General features: G+C 36.8%; 1 protein-coding gene across 7 annotated transcripts in view; it reads left to right on the top strand.

Annotated features, from left to right (window-relative positions):
* Positions 1-9,913, top strand: part of grh (grainy head) — a 175,977-nt gene extending 166,064 nt beyond the window's left edge. For 4 of the 7 annotated variants that reach the window (XM_090180608.1, XM_090180607.1, XM_090180612.1 and 1 more), the window contains 6 exons: positions 1,226-1,344; positions 2,898-2,992; positions 3,059-3,159; positions 5,081-5,190; positions 6,429-6,493; positions 8,025-9,913. In XM_090180608.1, the coding sequence (XP_090036734.1) occupies positions 1,226-1,344; positions 2,898-2,992; positions 3,059-3,159; positions 5,081-5,190; positions 6,429-6,493; positions 8,025-8,142 (608 nt within the window). In that variant the 3' untranslated portion in view covers positions 8,143-9,913. The remainder of the gene's footprint in view (positions 1-1,225; positions 1,345-2,897; positions 2,993-3,058; positions 3,160-5,080; positions 5,191-6,428; positions 6,494-8,024) is intronic. The other 3 variants (XM_090180611.1, XM_090180609.1, XM_090180613.1) reach the window with 3 other exon arrangements.
* Positions 9,914-18,510: the final 8,597 nt, after the last annotated feature.

The raw sequence follows: 18,510 nt of genomic DNA, 5'->3' as shown, positions 1-18,510 counted from the left end.
GTCATTTTTTTTCTTCGACCAAAAGAAAAATATAAACAACGTAATTAACCGTCGGTATTAAATTTCCCAACGTGATGCTAGGATTTACAACGGTGTGTTCCCAAAAAGTTTTATTACTTTGGTTGGAATTTCTAATGTATTTCTCTGATTAAACGTATTAGGCAGAATCTAAACGGGTTAAGCACGTACAAGAAAACGCGTGGTGGGAACTTGTACGGTAAACAGTCCGTGCACAGTATAAAGCAAAGTCTACACGCCTACGAGGTTTCTACCGTGGGTTTAAAGGGATTATGTACCCTCCTATTTATGGTGAGTCAATAAATTTCACCAGGTATTAGCAGACGCTTTTTCGATTAAGTTTCTACTCCGTTTAACCTGTCTGGTTTGGTACCTTGATGTTGATTTTCTAAAAAATTTGATCTGGGCTTCGGGATTTTCAATTTAGTCTAAACTTGTATTCCTTTCTTCGCGAGCCCTTTCGTACTTTTATTGGTTTAGTATACAAATAAATGGCAAATTGACTCGAATCGTTAAGATTCCACGAGATTTCGTTTATATAGAAAAGGGTTGAACGAGGAAAAACGTTTGTGAACTACTTATCTAGATACTCGGGAGTTCCTATCCCTTGATCAACATGATTGTAGTACACAGCGTACGACAGCCAAAAAATTATCGATCTCAGAAAAAATTATTGTATGCCTGAAAAATGGCGGTAGATTTAAATTGTGTGTGAAATAGTGACGTTAAACTTGTGAAATCAAAATTTTTAATAACACATGAAGTTCGACCGATTGAAAACTTATGTTTAAAAATCGCAGTTTTAACTGGTTTTCAGCCAATTAAAAAAATTATCGTACGCGTGAGCTGAATTATCGAAAAATGCGTACTATATAGTACGCCATAAAGAAATATAGTACGTCCCAAAAATTACATAGAAATTATCGACGTGTACTATAATTACGAGGGGCTGATCACTCCGCGTAATCGGTGTACAGAGCCGTACCTTTGACTGTACTAATGGGATTACGCGTAATCTTTGAAGTCCCTGCCTTTGCCAGTGGTTATCTAAGCGTAATCCGGTGTACAGACTTTCTAAGAGTGGTTAGCCCCTCGGATAATTATCGTACGTCTGACAACGCTGATTTATGCCAACTTGTTAACTTTTAACTGTTTCTTTCGTCCGGGTTATTAATGGTCATGTATTTTTTTCCACGAACTTCCAAAGGTGGTCGTAAGAAGATGGAAGAAATGTACCATCCACCGATGGACAGGTCTGAATTCTACTCCATGAGTGATCTCTTAAAACCACCTATTCTCTTCACGCCCAGTGAAGACCTGGAAAAGGTAAATTAACATCGTAGACCTTACAGTTCATTCTTCCGTCCTCGCGGAGATAAACTTAATCAGGAAGATTGTTACCGCGAATAGGCGATAGCATTAATTGTTTTGGTCGTAGCTAACTGGTTAACAGGGCCGTCTTTACGTGATTGGGGGCCCCTGGGCAAAGCGATACGCGGGGCCCCTAATAATTCCAGACAATTTCTTAAAGGCCTAGGTTTTTTTCTGCCTGTCCCCCTTTAAATTAACTTATTGGAGCACAAATACCCCGGTGGTAGGCCAACCGCTGAACATGTTGGCCTAATTTAAAGGGGGGCAGGCAGAAGAAAAACTAGGCTTTGAACCTCCAATGCAAAGTCCATCGTCGCCCTAATCTTCAAATATTGGTTCAAATAAAAAAATGCGACGGTCTACACCGTCTATATCACGAAAAGACATGTTTTAGATAGTTTAAAAATTTGTAAAATGTAAATAGACAATACTAATATTTAAAAAATGTGGAAAACAATATTTGTAAGATTCATCTTTTTCACCTTACAAAAGTTGAAAATGGGGCCCTCCAGAATCTTGGGGCCCTAGGGCAGTGCCCTATTTGCCCAATGGGAAAGACGGCACTGCTGGTTAAAAGGATCCCGGAAATTCGTCATAGCACTGCCAACCTTTATAACGCGCTTTCGCGATCGCGGTTGGCCGTGGTCAAAACTTAGGGGCTGCTTCAATACGCCTAAGTTAAAAACGTGTTCTAGTCTTAAGTATTTCATTTTGTTTACAATTTTCTAGTCGGAGATTTAACATCGCTATCACAATAATAAAGCTAATGCCCGAGTCGTCGTAAAATTAAGTTTAACAAATTAATATTTTTTCTATTAAAAAAGTATAATTATTTAAACTGTAAACCTTAAAGCAATTTTATAACCACGTGACTATTTTTAAAGGCTGTTACCGTTTGAGGGCGCTCAAATGTTTCCTTGCAATTTATGCTATCGCCTATAAGCTGAAGATGGCTCGACGCGGCACTATGGGGTGTTCCCGCCATAGATATAGGAAACTTTTATAAAGGTCTAGATAAAATATTTCAAAGGGAGTGAATACGGAGGTGACAGCTAGCAGAGACGCGTAATTTCTGCCGGCTCTCCTTAAAAGGCGCTATCTATCGGTAAGAAAGCTCGTGCTATCGTCGCGAGAGCCATTGTCTCCTGCTTAAAAATTATACTAGAAGTCACCAACAGATGGTGTCTAAAGACTACGGCCTGCGGAAAGGTCAAGCACTTGGTCACGTGCCTTACTCTGTGTCTGCTAGGGGCAATTCCGTATTTTATGTTAGGCTTAGACGCCCAGAAATTTATCTAGACCTTTATATACATTAATATAATTTCTTACATCTATGGTTCCCGCTGACGCGTTCCAATTCTACACGTGTCACCGTGCACGCGTCGCGCGCCGTTGTTAAATCGAAACTGGAAAGTCGAAGTAACAATCTTCCTTATTAAGAGGCGTTCTTGTCGAGTAATTGCGTCAGGCATAACATATCTTGGATGGTTTCTATTACGTCACTATAGAAAGAAATTTCTACAATCTCTCAACAGATGGCAGGCATGGAGCTGTCATTCTATAACCAAGCGCCGACGCCCACGACGCCTACCGAAGAGAACGGGTAAGCATTTCAAATGGACCACGATAACCGTCGACTGTATAACTAATCAATTTGAAATTTTTCCAGCCTCGACCGACGAGAGAAGATTGATACCAGTGCCAATACCATCGACCTGAGCTTCGCTCAACCACCCGCCAAGAGGTTAAAAACTTACCCCAACGATAGAGGTAAGCCCCGTTATTCCTTAATTTAAAAAGGGGGGTTATGATATCATTAGAAATTGCTTTTAATCGCTACTTTTTTGGTTGGTGCTTTGGCTTAGCATGATAACTGGTTAAATCTTGGTGATTGGGTATTTACTAGGGAACCTTCGCTATTTTTCTCCATTATTTTGAAAAACATGACCAATTGCGAGATTTGGCTCTTACGGTGACGGTGGCTATTTTTATTAAAAAACCATTGAAGAAAACTTACAAGGAGACATCCCGAAGTGTAACCCACCGATTTTGTTCAAACTCGGGGGATTGGTAGACCTTCGTGTATCATGAAAAATCCTAAAGGGAATTTATTCAATGGGCAACCGTTTTGCCATGGCAACGAAAAATGTTTTTGACAACACAAAATATTAAATTTTCCCATTGAAAATAACATGGGATTTTGACCTCAAATTGATCAAAAGTTGATCAGTTTTGATGTTTTTTGTCAATTTTTATCTATTTTTTCTATTTTTGGCATTTTAGAATTTTTGAAATTTTTTAAAATTTTTCACAGGGGGCCCCTAGGAATCGATCAGAATCCCATGTTATTTTCAATGGGAAAATTTAAATGTTTTGTTGTCAAAAACATTTTTCGTTGCCATGGCAAAACGGTTGCCCATTGAATAAATTCCCTTTAGAATTTTTCTACCAATCCCCCGAGTTTGAACAAAATCTGTGATTATCACCTCTGGTCGTCTCCTTGTTAGTGTTTGTCGGTCCTCAAGGTCTACGCAGTTGTACTTCTTACGAAATAAGAATATTTTGGAAACAAATAGACCCATCTTAATGGCCGATACTTTTTAATATTCGGCGCGAGTAACTCGAGTGGCCTTTCCCCTCAGAGACGGTTAACCCTTTGCTGAAGTGAGGAACGTGATCATCGTGAGTAGGCGGCGATGTATTGACCCTATCGTGAAATACGTCGAGGAAGAACGAAGTACACGATTACCCGAGATCCCCCGTAGTTTCACGTTTCAACAAAAATATATATCTATTTTATTCTCGCTTCCTTCGTATTACCGCAATCATTACCGCGCCGGTAATTAAGTAAACAGGTGTATGTTACGCGAGATCGAAGAACCAACGTAACGAGTACTTAACTCCTTAAGCGGCAACCTTAACAATTACCATATTGCGAAAAACCGATCCCCAGCTTGAAGGTACAATTTAATGCAAATTACTACGGCTTTATACGAAAATAGCTAATTTTTCGTGGAATTGTTTCAAAGGGCCTTCGGCTTCAAAATGTCCGTTTCGCGAATACTTCGATTTGACATTTTTTTTTCGTGTCTCAAGTAATGGTATTAACGGGTCGTTGTCGCGTCCTCGAGCCAAACTTGTCCGCAAAAATTCGCCACCGACCAAAATTATTTTTACGTCTTTTCCAAGGCGACGTGACGTGAAATAATAAAACGGCTCTGAACCCCGAATAAATTAATCGTTTTAGTCCAAGCTGCGTAGACCTTAACTGCCCAAAAACAAATTAATATATTGGCTCGGCTGAGCCGTTAAAGGTAAGTGCGTTGTCGTTGAGGACGCGAAAGTTAGCCGCGTTCTATAGCATGTACACCGGCTCGTTTCTTCGGCCCATGGCCCCCTACAATCCACCCATACCGTATATGTTACGTGTAGTGTCTTTTCTTGAGTTGCAACTGGGTATAGGTTGTTTCCTCCTATATTTTCACCCTATCTGAGAACGGCGGACCAAAATTGCTATTTGTATACGTTAACCGATTACTCATTTATCTCGGCGAGGTCTTCGTTCAACCTTCGATTGTTGAACGAATGAGTTTCCGTTGTTCGCGATGAATGGGTGGACGGTTAAACGCTGTTTATCTTGTAAAATATCGAAAAGAACGGAGCAGTGTCCCGACTGCAACCCTTAACGCAGAATCGCTTTATTTACTTAACCCAGTCCTTCTGTACGCCAAACGGGATTCCGAGGAAGTCTTTCACGCTCTTCATCTGGTCCCACCGACGCTGGCAGGCCTAGCGAATGCGGTAAGTTCTAATACCATCCTGAAAACCCACCGCGTGACGTCACTCCCGGTTTCTTAAAGGGCCACTCCGCGGCGTTTGACGAATCTGGGTTAAAATGTATTAGCTCCTCCCTTTCCGTATCTCGTGATAGCGAACGACGGTGTGACCCTTTAATTAAGACTCAATGAACACCTATACTCTGTTGCATATTCAAGGCCTGACCGTAATAACGATACGCTATGGTAGCCCGTTTCGTAGGCTTAACAAAATGGTGTATTGTCCTCCTCCGAAATTGCTTGGCGCTGGTTTTTTGGTTAGCCTTCGATTCGCTCTCTGGAAAACGCAACGCGATTGTTTTGGCTTTCGTCGAAGATGCAACAGGGAATACGATGTTCGGTGTTTTCGGTACGACGTCATCCGGATCTATTAGGCGGTAATTTGGTTAATCCGGTGTATTAAGCGTAGTTTGAGCGAAATAAAACATTTAATAGCCATAAAAGTGGTAACCTCGATTGGTCCAAATTTATTCAACCTTAACCCTGCAAATTAAGGTACCCGCATGGGACTTCTAAGTACCGCGTTAACTTCCCTCGTTTTATGTAAATCGGATGACCCTTCGAATAATGGATGGTCTGATAATGAAGGTTCCCTACGCAATCTAGAATTCCCATAAGGATTGAGTTCCTCGTTATCATCCGAAGACCTTGGGCTAGTTAGAAAACGGCGAATTCGTCTATACGGGACTTTTTGTCATTTCGCGCTAATTGCCTCTTTTCGGTAATGATTCTGCTTATACAAAATACGTGATTGTCCGAGTTTTTAGCCGTGATTTTTAAAAGCAATAAAAACCTGGAGATAGAGAGGAACGTTTATTTAGACAAGTCGTCTGTTACAAAGGGGAGTTCTTGTTACGACTGCACTCGGATCGGTCGTGCTTGACCCAGTATTTAGAAATTACCATTCTGATGGGAGAAAGGACTTCAATATATATTTTTTCATAAACGAAAGTGCTATTAAGCGGGGGGCATTATTATCTCGTCTTAGTGGAAAAAATACCTTTAATGTAGGTGAGAATGGTTACGCGTATAGCTTTGTTGTTGATTTTCCTCGACAATGAGGTTCTTTATATCAAATTTTTTATTACATTGTTATTTGATATTTGGATCCTTTAACGAAAGTCGTTTTGGGGTGGTGAATTTCGCGCAATTTTCTCTTGCTTATTGTACCAATTGTTAATTGATGTTTTCTAATTTAATCAGATCGAGAACAAGTACGATATTGGAACCAACAGTATCCGGAGTATCTACAAGCGCTGTTCTAAGGGGTACGTTTTCTTAAATGACAATAAATATGTTAGTGCTCTTAGACTAATGATTGTAATTGAGATTAAACCCTCGACTGCGCCTTTGAGATAAAACTCTCGACTGCCCCTTTGAGAATAAACTCTCGACTGCCCCTTTGAGAATAAACTCTCGACTGCCCCTTTGAGAATAAACTCTCGACTGCCCTTTTGAGAATAAACTCTCGACTGCCCCTTTGAGAATAAACTCTCGACTGCCCCTTTGAGAATAAACTCTCGACTGCCCCTTTGAGAATAAACTCTCGACTGCCCCTTTGAGAATAAACTCTCGACTGCCCCTTTGAGAATAAACTCTCGACTGCCCCTTTGAGAATAAACTCTCGACTGCCCCTTTGAGAATAAACTCTCGACTGCCCCTTTGAGAATAAACTCTCGACTGCCCCTTTGAGAATAAACTCTCGACTGCCCCTTTGAGAATAAACTCTCGACTGCCCCTTTGAGAATAAACTCTCGACTGCCCCTTTGAGAATAAACTCTCGACTGCCCCTTTGAGAATAAACTCTCGACTGCCCCTTTGAGAATAAACTCTCGACTGCCCCTTTGAGAATAAACTCTCGACTGCCCCTTTGAGAATAAACTCTCGACTGCCCCTTTGAGAATAAACTCTCGACTGCGCCTTTGAGATTAAACTCTCGACTTCGCCTTTGAGATTAAACTTTCGACTTCGCCTTTGAGATTAAACTTTCGACTTCGCCTTTGAGATTAAACTCTCGACTTCGCCTTTGAGATTAAACTCTCGACCGCGCCTTTGAGATTAAACCCTCGACCGCGCCTTTGAGATTAAACCCTCGACCGCGCCTTTGAGATTAAACCCTCGACCGCGCCTTTGAGATTAAACCCTCGACCGCGCCTTTGAGATTAAACCCTCGACCGCGCCTTTGAGATTAAACCCTCGACCGCGCCTTTGAGATTAAACCCTCGACCGCGCCTTTGAGATTAAACCCTCGACCGCGCCTTTGAGATTAAACTCTCGACCGCGCCTTTGAGATTAAACTCTCGACCGCGCCTTTGAGATTAAACTCTCGACCGCGCCTTTGAGATTAAACTCTCGACCGCGCCTTTGAAATTAAACTCTCGACCGCGCCTTTGAAATTAAACTCTCGACCGCGCCTTTGAAATTAAACTCTCGACCGCGCCTTTGAAATTAAACTCTCGACCGCGCCTTTGAAATTACACTCTCGACCGCGCCTTTGAAATTACACTCTCGACCGCGCCTTTGAAATTACACTCTCGACTGCCCTTTTGAGATTACACTCTCGACTGCCCTTTTGAGATTACACTCTCGACTGCCCTTTTGAGATTACACTCTCGACTGCCCTTTTGAGATTACACTCTCGACTGCCCTTTTGAGATTACACTCTCGACTGCCCTTTTGAGATTACACTCTCGGCTGCTCTTTTGAGATTACACTCTCGGCTGCTCTTTTGAGATTACACTCTCGGCTGCTCTTTTGTGATTAGACTAAGAATTAATGGAGTATATTTTTTCCATACAGAATTACGGTACAAATGGATGACGACATCGTGAAACATTACTGTAACGAAGACACCTTCATAATTGAGATCATCAAAACAGAGGAGGACCTCTATGATATCACCCTTGTCGAACTATAACGTGGGGGATTTAACAAAACATAAACTCTTCCCATCCCCCTAAAAAAAACATATTATAAAGAAAATATATAAATTTTTCTTAAACCCGTTTTTAAAAGAAATTTAGTGTCAAATAATTGCCAAGTACTTAAAAGAAAAAAATCAGTTGCTTGGGATATTTTATATTAATTTTATTTACATATATCCTTCGAAGGACAATGTTTTAAGGGTGATAAAGGTCTTAATTATGCAAAAAGTGTTTATGGGAGAGGTCCGGTGCGAACAAGTGAGAAAGCGACTCGTGTTCATCATCCGAAACTAGAACAAACCGTAGCACGCCACAATGTATTAATTCGCCACCGAAAACAAAAAACGTGATTTCGTCAGAATTGACAACGAAAGATATTTTGAACTCTGCGTTATAATAAAAGATACGCGGTGTCTCGAGTAATACTACGTTTTGCAGTATACTTAACCGTTTTTATTGTAAATAATTGTTCAGTATTGTTTTTGATTCGTTTTCTAAAGAGGTTTAAAAATGGTCAAATGCCTCGAATGTTTTTCCAATGCATTCCATATTCTTCAAATTTGAATATTTTTTTTAATAGCCAAATTAAATTGAATGGAATATTTTGATTAGAGTTAATTTTAGTTCATCTTAATCATAGTTTCATTCCCCTCTTTAAAATATTATATCAATAAATAAATTTTTGATAATTTCTAAGAGAAAGCCGATAGTTTTTCGTAATTCTACTTAATTTGAGGTTAATATTATTTTTATATAAAAAAATCAATAAATAAATATTTTTTATGAATAAGAAAAAAAAGAAATCGTATTGATATAGGATGTGTCAGCAATAGATATTATAACAAGTAATATAACTAAAGTTTATTTTTCCCTTTAGTCAAAAAAAAGTTTGTTTTTTGTCGGTTAGTGTTTTTCTTCCTAGTATTGTGATCTGCTTTTTATATTTTTATCGAAACACGTAAAAATTGTCCCAAAAAAGAAATTTTAATTTGTTAAAATTAAAAATTCTTTCACCATTTTTTTTAGCATTTTGTTTTTACAATTACGCTTAAAAAGTTAATTGTTCTGAGCTTTGTGGATATCATTATTTTCTACATTAACTGCCATAATTTCGAAAAAAAATATATTTAAAGAAATCGGCATTTATGTTAATTTAACATTGAAATGATGACCCGTAAATTAACGATAATATTACCTAAAAGTTAAAAAAAATAAGTACAACATTGTTTTAAATTGCCCATTCACTACAGCGTTTTTTTCCTAAGAACTTTTGACAAAAGTTAGAAAATATATATTATATATCGTTTCCGCAGTTTATTATAATATGCCCGAAAAATAAAAATATATTTTAAAAACTGCCGAAGGACGAGAGTGAAATAAACATTTGAGGTAATTAGAAAAATTAAACGTCCGATTTGGAATAATCGTACAACGTATTCCAGTAATATATTTATTTTCATAAGTATTTTTGTGTTCAAAAAAATCTATATAATCACTCAGAGCGCGCGTACGTTGAAATCGGCCGAAATTTGAAACTGGCTTTCTTTGAATATTTAAAGAGAAAAAAAATGGCCATTCCTTCAGAGATAAATTGGTGTGATTCGTCATAAATGAGCAATTATACAATTATACAATTATTTCGTGCCAGACATTAGTACTGAGTCGAAAATACTCAGTTGTTTGTGTATTTCTACACGTTGATTCTTCTCGTGGGATATAAAATTACTGGGAAATGTTTTTTTAATAAAAATTTTTATTATCTAATAGACGACTCCTTTTTTCAAACTTGTTCAGGGCGAAATATTTTTAACTTACGAATTTAGCTAATTAATTTCAACTAATTAAGACACTTCATTTCAACTAACTAATTTAGACAATTCATTTCGACTAATTTAGACAATTCATTTCGACTAATTTAGACAATTCATTTCGACTAATTTATCCAATTCATTTCGACTAATTTAGCCAATTCATTTCGACTAATTTAGCCAATTCATTTCAACTAAATTAGACAATGCATTTCAACTAAATTAGACAATGCATTTCAACTAATTTAGTCAATTCAGTTCAAGCAACTAATTTAGTCAATTCAGTTCAAGCAACTAATTTAGTCCATTCAGTTCAAGCAACTAATTTAGTCAATTCAGTTCAAGCAACTAATTTAGCCAATTCAGTTCAACTAACTAATTTAGACAATTCATTTTAGTAACTAATTAAGCCAATTAATTTCAACTAACTAATTTAAACAATTCAGTTCAAGCAACTAATTTAGCCAATTCAGTTCAACTAACTAATTAAGACAATTCTTTTCAGTAACTAATTAAGCCAATTAATTTCAACTAACTAATTTAGACAATTCATTTGAACTAAGTAATTTAGCCAATTCATTTTAACTAATTTAGCCAATTGATTTCTACCATAGACGAAGAACTGGTCAACTAACTATTTTAGCCAATTTAATATCTAACTGATTTAACCAATTTATTTTCACTTACTAATTTAGCTAATTTAAAGTGTTGGTTGCATGAAATTTTAGCTATGGCTAATTAATGATTCATTAGAAAGAGCAAACATTTTATAGCAAGTACAGACAATTTCATCAAAATCGGTTGAGTGGTCTTTGAATTATTATAAAAAGAAGTCGAAATGGTGGAAATCGAGTTTTTCTAAAATTCTTCTCGGCACCCGTGACGTCAGAAAATGCGCAGCGTATCATTGGCTAATTGTCTGTAATACATTTCTTTACATCTGGGATTAAAAGCAGGTTGATTTAACACCCAGGAAAAAGTTCTACGCAGTAGTATTTGAAATAGGCATACACAAGCCTACGTAGTAGAAAAACGATATGAAACCGAAGGCTCTTTGTAAATAATTCTTAAAACGTCGGGTCGCGCGCGCGTAAAAAAAATATTTTTTATTTCGATAATAAGCCTAATATTATGATTAAAAACCTCTGGTTTGAAAACTTCTACAAGTAAACAGAATCCCTCCACTTCAGTTCCTTCTATTTTAGGGATAAAACTACTGCTTTGATTTGCCCCAAATTGCTCGTGCTACGGAGGAGAGAAATTCGCCGAAAATTTCAGGATTTTGGGGAGCGAAAAAGGTCAGTTTCGGACTCAAAGCTAATAAATTTGTTTCGACAATAACATTTTTGGAAAGAGAACGTCCTGGGCTTCAAAACAAGCCCGCATTCATTCGTTTTTCTAACTATCGATTTTTCGTGCAACCAACACTTCAAATTTCAAGACCTAATTAAGCAAAGTTATTTCCACTGGCTATGTTAGTGAATTAATTTCAACCGACTAATTTAGCTAATTAATTTCAATTAAACTAACTAATCGGGGTTGCCACTGAAAAACGTGGAAAGTCCGGGAATTAATTTTGAACTAATTAAATTTTTAATTAGAAAAATATGCAGCAGAAATTTATTTGCCTAGCTCTACAGATTAATTGCAATTAAATTGTAAGGTTATGATTTATTTTACTTCGGGGTAGAAAGTCCTTAACAAAGCATAGTAATTAAAGAAATGAATTAAATTTCAACAATAAGGGAATTGTTTCTAGTTATATTTACCTATTCGTAGAAATAACGAACTTAATTAAAATTTGGGTTTAAATTCCAAAATCCAAATATTACCTGATTCCTTTATCACCATGCCCTAATAAAAAATATCACTATTATTTCAGCATAATATTTTTCAATATTTATACTTTCTTTCAAATCATTACCAGGTTACGGCTTTCTGATGTTTTCCGACGTTTTTTCATAATTCGTTTTCTAAAACTAAATGCCAAAAGTAATGAAAAATTCATGATCATCTTCATCAAGATTTTAAATTTTTTGTGATATTCTGAAGTGTTTATTTCTGCTGTTGCATTTTACAATACAATTTCTGTTTCTGTATCTTTAAATCTTTGGAGTGCTTATACTACTTACAGGGTGTTTTAGAAGGTTATGCAAAAAAATTTAAGGAGATGTAGGTTGTGAGTTGAGAAGTATGCCTGTTTTTTCCCCATTTTCCTACGATGAGTTAAAAGAGCGCCAGAGAGCTTCAAAGTAAGGCCTACTAGCCCTTGTAAGTAGGCTGCAATGAGCTTAAAATTGTACTACAAAATAATAAAAGATAATATAATAGCAGAAGTAAATGAACCGAAGTTATCGAAATAGCACTCATTATCGGAGGGCGTTTTCCTTAAGAAAATGATGAGAAAATCGAGTCAAATAAAAGCTAATTTCCATCCCGGTCTTTTGACGCGATAAATTGCATTTCTATGTATAAAAAATGGTTTCATAAAAACAAAATTTCAAATTCGAGGTCAAAATGTAACTTCATAAGGAAAACGCCTCCGACATGGGGAGTATAGCAGTCTGATAACTTCGGTTCATTTACTTATGATAACATCTAATAAAAATAAATTACGCGGTGTGGATAGCTTGTTGCTGTTATGCTAAGTATCTCTATTTGATATTAGAGAGGTCGAACCCGGCTCCTCTTGCTGCGCGGTGAAAGTGCTAACCACTCCGCCACCCCACATTAGCTGGACATGCGTCAGATTTATAGCCTGGTGTACCAGTAAGATTCAAACCACACCACCGGAGGTCTATCATCATCATGCCCTACGCCAGCGTCCACAAGCCCGGACAGGGGACAAAATTAGCATGGGTAGCACTGATGGCCGCACCCTTGACGCAAGCCGCTCAACCCAGCAGAATCATTTCAATCATTTCAATCGTGATTTAATCAGTTCAATCACGATTTAATCATTTCAATCATGATTTAATCATTTCAATCACGATTTAATCATTTCGATCATGATTTAATCACTTCGATCATGATTTAATCACTTCAATCATGATTTAATCAGTTCAATCATGATTCAATCATTTCAATCATGATTCAATCATTTCAATCATGATTTAATCATTTTAATCATGATTTAATCACTTCAATCACGATTTAATCATTTCTATCATGATTTAATCGTTTCTATCATGATTTAATCATTTCAATCATGATTTAATCGTTTCTATCATGATTTAATCATTTCAATCATGATTTAATCATTTCAATCATGCTCTATTCATTTCAATCATGATTTAATCATTTCAATCATGATTTAATCATTTCAATCATGATTTAATCATTTCAATCATGCTCTATTCATTTCAATCATGATTTAATCATTTCAATCATGATTTAATCATTTCAATCATGATTTAATCATTTCAATCATGATTTAATCATTTCAATCATGATTTAATCATTTCAATCATGATTTAATCATTTCAATCATTATTTAATCATTTCAATCATTATTTAATCATTTCAATCATTATTTAATCATTTCAATCACGATTTAATCATTTCAATCACGATTTAATCATTTCAATCACGATTTAATCATTTCAATCACGATTTAATCATTTCAATCACGATTTAATCATTTCAATCACGATTTAATCATTTCAATCACGATTTAATCATTTCAATCACGATTTAATCATTTCAATCTCGATTTAATCATTTCAATCTCGATTTGATAATTCAAATCTCGATTTGATAATTCAAATCTCGATTTGATAATTCAAATCTTGATTTAGTCATTCAAATATTGATTTAATCATTCAAATCTTGATTTAATCATTCAAATCTTGATTTAATCATTCAAATCTCGATTTAATTATTCAAATCTTGATTTAATAATTCAAATCTGGATTTAATCATTCAAATTTTGATTTAATCATTCAAATTTCGATTTAATCATTCAAATCTCGATTTAATTATTCAAATCTTGATTTCTTCATTCAAATCTTGATTTAGTCATTCAAATATTGATTTAATCATTCAAATCTTGATTTAATCATTCAAATCTCGATTTAATTATTCGAATCTCGATTTCATCATTCAAATCTTGATTTAGTCATTCAAATATTGATTTAGTCATTCAAATCTTGATTTAATCATTCAAATCTCGATTTAATTATTCGAATCTCGATTTCATCATTCAAATCTTGATTTAGTCATTCAAATATTGATTTCATCATTCAAATCTTGATTTAATCATTCAAATCTCGATTTAATTATTCGAATCTCGATTTCATCATTCAAATCTTGATTTAGTCATTCAAATATTGATTTAGTCATTCAAATCTTGATTTAATCATTCAAATCTCGGTTTAATTATTCGAATCTCGATTTCATCATTCAAATCTCGATTTCATTATTTAATCTCAATTTTAATTATTCATGATTTAAAATAATCAATCAGGATTTAAACTTTTGAGGGTGCCTTAAAAATCCTGATAGTGATCTGCTCCTCGTTTCACACTAATATATATACAGGGTGTTTCAGAGAAGTGTGGCACAAATTTACCTTTGGGTAACAAGGAGTGAAAAAGGTTTTAAGAATAGTTTTCCTAAATTGGCCGTCAAAAATCGGCCCCAAAACGTCGAAAAACGTCCAAATGTGCAGTTTCAATTATTCCTTGGACGGTGGACCCAATTTTTCCTTTTACTAAGCATTTAGTTTTTTATCGAAAAATATAAGAAAACGATCACTAGTATCAAAAGTTCGTTATTAATTGAAAGAAGTATTCTACGTGTGGAAATTAACATTAACAAGGTGTTTCATAGTGACCTTGTCAATTGAATTTTACTTCGAATGCCATAAGTACAAATTTATAAGTACAGATTTAACTGAATGTACAAAATGGTCACCTGGGGCACACGCAAATCATTCTTGAACCCGTTCGAAGATTCGAGACGTTCACGAATTCGCGAAAGAAAACTATGGTTGCGCTCCCTAACGGTGGCGGGTGGAACTACTCGTCGGAGGTCAAATTTAATGCACTGAGGAAGCTAGCAAGCTAGAAACATACGCAGACGTTGACGTAATTAGACCCCTTATACGGTTCGGCACCGTTGAGTCATCTCGACCCGTTTCGGTCGCGAATAATTTCACAGCTATCATTAATGTGTTGTCGTAGGTTGTCAATGTGTCGGACGTAAGTCTTGTGTACCAATTTTTCAAGATGTCCCCAGAACTAAGAATTGGGTATGGGTAGAAATTCGTGATATTTAAGTAACAAGGAGTAAAAATGTCGTATGAGATAAGTGAATAAAAATGTTTACTAGCAAAAGCTTATTAAGAATTAGCATCTAGAAGTATGCTATCGTTACGATTTAAAATAATTACAACGTGATTTATATTACCAAAAGACACTGTAAAAAATACATTTCTTTATGATTTCTCAGAGGTTACATGTACTGTTACCTAACAAAATTACATTGATCATTGGCGTGTAGGCAAGCTTGGACGCGTCTTCGGAATACCAAGTCCTTGATATGACCCCACCATGGGTTCAAATCAGGAGATCTGGCTGGCCATGCAACAGTTCCGCCTCGACCTATCCACCTCTTAGGAAACTCGGCATCAAGATGCGCTCTAACCCGAAGGCGAAAATGAGGGGGTGCTCCGTCGTGCGTAAACCACATTTGTTGTCTTACTGCTAGCGGTACGTCTTCAAGTAGCTCTGGTAAAGTGTCTTGAAGAAAGGTTAAGTACGACTCACCAGTTAGTCTTGGTGGTAGAAAATTAGGTCCAATTAAATGGTTGCCAACAATTCCGCACCAGACGTTGGAACTAAGCTGCACTTGATGTGGCCTAATGGTAGTCGCGTGCGGATTTCCTTGCTGCCACTCATGACGATTATGTAAATTGAAGATTCCGTCACGGGAAAAATTAGCCTCGTCAGAAACTAGGATCGTACTTAACCAATTGACGTCGTTAGTCTGCTCCTGAAACCACTGACCAAATTCGACTCGTCTTGGATAATCGCCCTCATTGAAAGATTTAACCTTTTGTTAATGGAATGGATGGTGTAATATCCTTTATATTAACGGAGTACTATTTTAAACTTCAAAATTATCGCGCACGTGCATGGAAGAATAAAAATATGGGGGGGGGGTTTCTTAATAAACTGAAATAAGCTTAGTTTTTATGTAACCGTTATCCAGGCCATACACAATAAAGTTTATCTCTGTTAATCATTTAATTTTTTTCTAAATAACTGCTATTTGAAGACATTACAGGTGGTACTGGTGTCCTTCGCAATTGACGTTCAACTTGCCTCGTACTGGTCCTAGGATCATCCTCGAGGATAGTAAGTCTTCTGGAACGTCTCCTTCCGCAGTAGCAGGTCCCGTGGGTTGTATTTTTACAGTTTGTTTTGAGCATCTGTCAACCGCCGTGAACGTTTGTCGATTTGGAAGCTGTCTTTGAGGAAAGTGCTCCTGATATAAGCGCCACTCTTCCACCGCGAGCGAGTCCATAGATATGATGCATGTCGGAATATTCTGCATTCGTGAAGTACGCCATAGCATAGCAGGTTTAAGATATGAAATGTTAATTTAATTATTGAGGCCCCTCAATTTATTGCCCGTCCAAAAAAAACTATTAGAACATGTGTTGTAGACTAAACCTGTAGACTAAAAACATTTTTTGTGGGTGACTATTTAATGGGACCATTAATTACATTCAATGTACAAGCATTCGGGGGAAAAACACGGAGATGAGCTGGATACGTTCCAAGGTGTTGAATTTGTACTTACGTATGGCATTAAAAGAATAACAAGTTGGCAAGCCAAAATATACCTCTCCTCGGAAGAATTGTCCCTAGTGGTATTAATTTCTCGAGATAACCCTTAAAGATATATCTCCGCAATTTAGAGTTATTTGTTAAAAATATTAACTCATTTCTATCCCGCCCGGTATAAAATTTTAATTATAATTAAAATAATTGAGACGAAACGACCAATTTTAATTTATTCAGAATATCATAAGTTAAGTAGTTACAACAGTAAGTTAGACGTACTATAACAATGCACAATTGAATTAAACCCTTTTACAGAACAAGTTTATCAGTTAAATATAATACGAAGCAAATTTTAATGAAAGAAATATCTACAGAGGCTTTTTGGAATTACTCGCTTACGAAATACTTGCCGCATCTTTAACGCTCATTTTATTTCAACACTCGCCCTTGATGAAGATACCGTAGATATCTGGTAGTGGACGACTCGTTCACTTCCTGTTGACGTTGTGACGCATACCACATGAAAAAGACCAATGCCGTCCAATTTCCAATATCATATAATGACTCGCACACCCAAGAAATCATTGAATGCGTTAGAAATCGTAGATATCCAAATATCCACACCAAATGTATTTACAAGAAGCAAAAACCTTACCATCAACAAAGCACAGAGAGCCACTTGACTAACCGCCAGCTCTTAAAGCAATTCACGTTAAATTATCTCCTTTGAATTAACAGAACTATATATAGGTCGTTAAGAAAGTGGACCACCCACAGGGTCTACCCTTTAACCCTCTAATCTCGGCTGACTGCGCTAAAACAAGATTTAACCTTTAAAAAATACCAGATTAGGCCTTCATAAATTCATTAATAAAAAAAGACTTTATTACCTATTATGCTTACGATGCCTGTCTTAATTTCAGTGAATCTAAGCAGCTATCGGTGGTTCTGTGGTAGAGCGCTCGACTGCCAAGCCGAATGGTCTGGGTTCGAAACCTGGGTGGCGCATTTGTTTTTTATCAATAGAGAAACGCTAAATTAGAATTTCTTCGATGCAATAATTTCAATTTCAATTCTATTTCAATTAAACCAAAATTTCCTACTCTATTAAATACGCTTCCGATAAAGCTGAAGGTCTAATTTTCAATAAGGCGTAACAAGTGTCGGTGGTTCTGTGGTAGAACGTCCGCCTGTCAATCAGGAGGTCTCGGGTTCAAATCCCGCCCGATGCGATCGCAAATTGATACTAAGACGAATACCGTGTACAACTGGTGGAAACCCTGCCATTGGACGTTGAGAGGTAGCATTACACTCAGCACTCGGTCCGTCCCAAAGTCATTAAGAAGAAGTTGGAGAGAAAACGCCCATATAAACACAACAGACTCAACATGCACAACCATCAGAACACAAACACAACAAATTCAACACTCACAACCTACGCATAAACATTACAAAAACGTAATACACCAAACCGTCACGACGGTGAGCGAAAAAACACCATCCAAACCAAACCGCAAATGCATCCGTTAACGCTCACCGTCACACGGTGGTTTTGCCAACCCTTTGAGAAACTGCGTACGCAGTGATTACACTTTGCACCGAAAATGCGAACGCGTTCGCAGTCCTGACAGACAGACAGACCCACCCACAGACCCACCCACAGACCCACCCACAGACCCACAGACAGACACGGTCGTTGTATAACCCCTCCTAGGGGACTTTGTCCCCTCGGAGAGGTAAAAATACTAAATTCAATCATTCT

The sequence above is a fragment of the Leiobunum rupestre genome, chromosome 7 (genome assembly GCF_980474605.1).
Source record: "Leiobunum rupestre chromosome 7, qqLeiRupe1.1.hap1, whole genome shotgun sequence".
NCBI classification, from domain to species: domain Eukaryota; kingdom Metazoa; phylum Arthropoda; class Arachnida; order Opiliones; family Sclerosomatidae; genus Leiobunum; species Leiobunum rupestre.
This window is presented reverse-complemented; position numbering and strand designations above follow the sequence as displayed.